The 6000-nt window shown below is 32.1% G+C and overlaps 1 protein-coding gene across 1 annotated transcript in view; it reads left to right on the top strand.

The window, feature by feature from the left end:
• The first annotated feature begins 415 nt into the window (after nucleotides 1-415).
• The window catches only part of LOC106054594 (junction-mediating and -regulatory protein-like), a 15027-nt gene continuing 9442 nt past the window's right edge, over nucleotides 416-6000 (top strand). Inside the window, exons 1-6 of the mRNA XM_056018195.1 lie at nucleotides 416-987; nucleotides 2294-2721; nucleotides 3636-3716; nucleotides 4137-4292; nucleotides 4495-4696; nucleotides 5148-5229. Coding sequence (XP_055874170.1) covers nucleotides 2305-2721; nucleotides 3636-3716; nucleotides 4137-4292; nucleotides 4495-4696; nucleotides 5148-5229 — 938 coding nt within the window. The 5' untranslated portion in view covers nucleotides 416-987; nucleotides 2294-2304. The remainder of the gene's footprint in view (nucleotides 988-2293; nucleotides 2722-3635; nucleotides 3717-4136; nucleotides 4293-4494; nucleotides 4697-5147; nucleotides 5230-6000) is intronic.

Genomic DNA, 6000 nt, shown 5'->3' with positions numbered 1-6000 from the left:
ATTTATCTTAGATTTAATTAGCTCTTGTTAAAACACCTTTAATAATCAATCTGATTTTATACTATGTTTCTGTTTGCACTAATTCTAACAGTAGGACTATTTATACTTAAATAGATCTATTATATTTGTCAAAACTGTTTAAATTTGTAAAATAAGCCTTCAAATTAGTTCTTAGTTCTTGTCAAAAATACCTTTCTTAATTAATTTAAGTAAAGTATGTAGTTCTAGTGTTTAATTTATGTGTATCCATTTATACGTGTAGTATGGATCTAAATGTGTTTTCTAAGAAATTTTCTATGACTAATTTACCTATCGCCCAACAGCCATTGCAGTCATACATTATTTTAATAACATTACTGTCTTTAGAACGGTTTTTTAGTATCGATACCTCTTAATTATATTAATATGTTCGATATAACACTATTGATCTTTGTTGACTTACTGCTACGTTCTTTATCATATTAGCAGCTGTAATTTAGGGCGTTAATTAGGCCTAGATACTAGCTCTATCGTCTATTAGAGTCTCAACTTTGTACCCTTTCTAATGACTTTATGTCATTACGTTTATTAGCAAACTGTCTCTTAATAATGAAGTTAATTTTATTTGAAGAGATCTAGAATCTTGCTTGATTAGAGTCTAATCATTAGACCCCTAGCCCTAGTGACTAGGAGTAGGAGTAGGACTCAGTAACTTAGGACTTAATAATAATTAATAGATCTAGATTCTAGATTATCTACTGCTAAGGTCTATACTTGTCTGTCTCTTGATTCTCTATTCTAAAGAGATCTTTGTCCCACTTGATCACTTGACATTAGATTTATTTAGAGTGAAATTTCAAACACAACCAATTCTTTTTGTTTGAAAATCCAGAGTAGTCATGTGATAATGATATATTTATAGACATTATAGAAATAGATTAAGCAGATGGTTCCAATGTTAACATGAAAATATAAAATAATTGCTGATATGCTATGACTTCTGTTGATGTAAGTGTTAAGATTTTTTTTCTAATAGTTGATTGCAAAGTCTTTTTAGCCTTAGAAATAGTTATTTTCAGTTTCCTGGCTTAAAATTGAGACATATTGAGAAGCAACAAGTTTAGATCCCTATGTGATTCTACTGCCATTTTAGGCATTTAGATCTAATTCATTCATAATTTATTTTTATATATTTAATATTATATTATGATCTATTACACCATGATTTGAAGTTTGGTTACAAGCTTTTTATTTTATGACTTAAAAAGATTTATCTTTGTTGACTTAATTGTAGATCTTAAAAGTGGGAATGTGATTATGTCAGTATCCAACCAATATCCAATATTTTGATCTGATAAAGATCCTATTTTATTTACTAATATTAAACTTAAGTATCACTTAAGTCTTTATAAAATAAAGTATTATTTAAAGTTGAAATAGCCTTACTATAGTGGTATCCTTACTATAGACCACTATAAAAAATTATATTTTCCATTACGTTTACACATCTTAATAAGAGTAAAAGTAAAGTAAAGTACCCTTTCAGACTTGTGATCTAAGGGCAGCTAATGTAAAGGTCATCTGTTTTTAAGGCTGGGCTGGTGGTTAAGTCAGGTTGAGTCAGGGGTGCCTTAAAAAAAATAAAAATCCTAAACTTCACTTGGATCCATATGAGTAATGTGTGCCAAAACACATATATATATAGAGAGAAGTTGTTTTATAACCAATGATCAGCTGAATTAAATCATATTTAAAATTTCTAATAGATTCTAGATTTCTAAATTTATGTTTATAAACATTCAATAATAATTGTTACTTTTTTTTGTCTTACCTGATTTTCTGATAATTTTTTACAATAATGAATAAGGATGCATTTTTTATTTTTAGTAAGAGTAGATAAGAAATAAAACATCCTCCATCACCTCTAGATTTTAAGATACTGATAACAAATGATTGTTTGTTTTTGAAGACTGTTTTGAATATCCAATGCTATTGTAAAACAGTAAAACATTACAACTGCTATCTACTTAAAAGACACATTAGTGAAGAATGAGCAGAAGGGTCTAATTGTTCACTAATACCTAATTCTTTTTTTTTTCTCTGTTGTGACTCTCTCTTTTTAATGGGTTTAAAATTCTGTTTTGTCCACGTTCCAAATATTAGCAGTTTCGTTTGTAAATATTATTTGTTGGTAAATGTATATAGGCCTATTGATTTGTAATATGATTTTTTTTTTTAAGTTGCAAATAAAAAAAAATTTAATACATTTGCTAAATTCTTATTCCAAAGATTTTATTGTATTTTCCAAATGTAGATCTGACTAGAATGTCTAACATGAATGTCCAACGAGCTACTTCCTATGATGACTGGGTGTGGGTCAAGGAGAAGGCCTTTACCGTGCAAGAGAGCAACACTGTGCCCATGTTCATGATTGAATGGAATGACCTTGACAGCGTCTTTGCCGTCACTAGTCGATCTCGTAGCCGTGTGGCAAGAGACGAACAAGACCATTCTGAAACTGGAGTTTTCAGTATTGCTGCCTTGCACAACATCCACCAGACTTTGCATGGTATCAATATGTCAGTTCCTAAGCTACCTTCAGGTCTTCCAAGGGAGCCACGAGGCCTTAAAGCTGTATTTTTTGGCATGAAGATTCCCAAAGACATGAGATCCACTTGTTTGGAGCTAGAGCAGTACTTTACAAAAGTAGCAGAGCTTGTGGGTAGTCATGTTCTGCATGCGGTATGTATACAATTATTTTGTGTGTCCTTTCTAATGTACTTTTCTTGTCAAAAGTTTATTTGATGGGTAAATTCAACAGGACAAAATTGGCATGTCTGGGTGGCTGCCTGGTTGCATGGTATGCGCTTGAACTGTCGTTTGGTGGTCTCGATGGCACAAAGCTCGAACCCTGCCCACTGTCATTCCCCATTGTCCTGCAGGAGGTTTGTACAAAGATATAATTATCTTTAATCTGAAGGCACACCCGAAACTTGTAAAAGGTAAAAAAAAACAAGTCCTGTATATTTAAACCTCTGACTTGATATTTGAATTGTAAAAAATCTCTTTTTTTTTTTTGAGTGTTTAGTAAAAGGTCTGCTTGGTGGGAAGCGTGGTCGAGAGGCTAAGTTTGCTTAGACTTGGCTTGGCTACCTATGAAGGGGGCTCAAGGTTCGACACCTGACTCTGGCAGAGTTGTGTTTACTGAATGCCTGAAGGCAGCACAGAAAAACCTTCTCTTAGATACCCCCTCCCCACACTGGTCCACAACTGAGATTGGACCAAAACGGTCTGCGCATGCTATTAGCATGAAAGTAGCGCTATATAAAAGCCATGATTTAATTTAATTTTTGGTTGTGTGGTATGCGCTTTGGACTGTTTTCTCCCCAGCTGTCCTTTGAGAGGTTTGGGCTAGGATGTAATAATCTTCATCTGAAGGAACATCCAAAACATGTAAACTATAATTAAACTAAGTCATTTACATTTTATTCAAGGCTTTCCTCTTATATCTCCATCATCTACTTAAAAAATGTTATTTTAAACATCATTTTAAAATTCCATGAAATAGCTTATCCTAATTTTAGCTTATCCTAATTTTGGTTTATATTTCATGATAAAGTTCCATAGCAAAAAAAATATATGTAATTTGTTAAAAGGTGATGTTTCAAGAGTCAGCACATACAGTGGATAACTATTATGAGAAGATGACTGAGGTCTACAGACAGGATTATGAGCAAGTAAGATTTACTTACCTATCACTTTCTTTATCTGTTCATAAAAATATCAGTCAGTCATTTTAAATTATTTAAATTCTTAATCCATTTCTTCTTTTTCATTCTTATCTGCTGCAGAGATCAAATAACCTAGCTATCTCTTTGATATCTGAGATGAATTTGCTGTGTTTTTTTTTCATCTGCTTTTCCTCATAGGCTTTGTCTTTGAAAAGGAGAGTTATCATGGGGTTATTTTCTTAAATAAGCTTGTTGATATATTTTGGGGGGTTGCACTATCTGGTGCATATTTTGTCTTTCAATTCTGAGACTTGTGTCCTAAACGTTATTTTCTTTCTTCTTTTCTTAAAACAAAAATACTCTCTTTAAATCATTTGATCTAATCTTAAAACTGGTGTTTGTTTTAATTTAAAATTGACTTTTTAGAAAATAGTCCAAGCAGAAGAGGAATTGAAAACTATAGCCTTTGAAAGAGACAACTGTACAGTAATGAAAGATTTAGAAGATGTTTACAAGAGAGAAGACGAAGCTGTCATCAAACTTATATCAGCTCTGGCAGATTATTACAATTATCAACTTCAGGTAAAAAAGAAAATTTGTTTCATCTTTTCAGTAAATTGTTTTTGTGATGCTTGAAACAGAAATTTTGGTTTGAGGCTAAGGTGTAACACTTCTGTATTTGGTTTATTAGTGAGTTAACCTTGCAGTTGGTCAGTATTAATTAGATGTATAAATGCAGACACTTATTTGTCGAATAATTTTTTATTTCATTTATTCTCTGCAGCCTTACCTTGACAGTCACAGTTTGGCCACTAAAAAAATTCAACATTACAGTCAACAGATTTCTAGCCCCGATGTCGGGGAGCGTGTTAAAAATGAGAGTATGGAACAGCATCTCTCCTGGGCATGTCTCCTCATTGAAGTGAATCAAGTCATTCAAAATCTGCAGGTGGAGCACAAGTCAATCATTGTTACAATTTTTAAAGGTACATTGTAAAGACGCAACATTTGATCAATAATCATTCCAAATCATGTCACATATAACATGCTGTGCATATTTAGTAACACAGCTTATGCATTTTTTGTTTCAAATTTTAATTTCATTTATAACAAAGGATATTTCTTCATTGTATTAAAGGAATTTGTTTTACATCTGTTATCATTACTTATAAGTTGATTATATTAATGATATGAAAGCAATCATAACTGGAAAATAAAGCAATGTGATAATTTCTAGTTAGCATACTATTAAGTTTTTATAATGCTTCTCTTTGTAGAATAGCAAGGTCATGGCACTCTGGTCTGATCTTAGTGGGAGAAGGTTTCCTATGCAGCCTTTACACACTAATCAAACACAACTCACCTCAAGTTAAACAAAATAAACACTCAACACTCGTTGTTTTTCATTTAACAATAAAATTTTCTTGTATCCTCCAGGCCTTCTTGAACAAATAAACATCGACAAAAACAGATATGGATCCAGTGCTTTTGATCTTGTAGCTGCTTATAGAGAACTAATGTAAGTTGTTCTAATCACAGATGCTTTTTAGAAAGCTTATATCAAATTGCTCTGTCTATCTGGTAAAAAGGTTGAACATGTTTTTCTCCCATTTATCATTCTCGGACCAAGTTAAAATGTTGCCCAATTATTGAGCCTGACAAGACATGAATCCCCTGAACTCAAGAAAACATTAAGAAACTGGAACAGACACAAACTAGAGCAGTGAGATTCATAGCAAACGAATATTCACATTTGACTAGAGTAACACCTTTATTAAAATCACTAAATTTAGAAAGCCTTCAGGAAAGAAGACTCAAAAGTAAAGTAAAACACTGAACCATAATCTTCAAATACAAAAACAAAATCTAATAAAATACTCAGAAAAACACAAAGATAAAAGCACATTCCTTATTCCATATGCTAGGACAAATTTGTACAAATGCTCCTTCTTCCCTAGTGCTATTAGAGCATGGAATGGGTTGCCAGAGCTAGCCATGAAAACCAGTGACTTGGCAGAATTTAGGTCATTGGTTAATATGCATGACTAAATGCATGACGCATAGGATGTAATCATCTTCTTTTTTGAAGTAACGTTTGTATTATATAAGATGAGAATCAATAAGAACAATGAAACAATTAGTAAATTAAAGGAATGACAGAAACAATCAAATCTCTTAGGTTTTAGTTGTCTTAGTTATACATTTTGTGTTGCCAGTCTAGTCATCATTTTCTTCAGAGAATTAATCTTTGCAACACTCTGGCTATTGAAAAATAGTTATGCCCAGAAAA

Source organism: Biomphalaria glabrata, chromosome 1, assembly GCF_947242115.1.
Source record: "Biomphalaria glabrata chromosome 1, xgBioGlab47.1, whole genome shotgun sequence".
Classification (NCBI taxonomy): Eukaryota; Metazoa; Mollusca; class Gastropoda; family Planorbidae; genus Biomphalaria; species Biomphalaria glabrata.
This window is presented reverse-complemented; position numbering and strand designations above follow the sequence as displayed.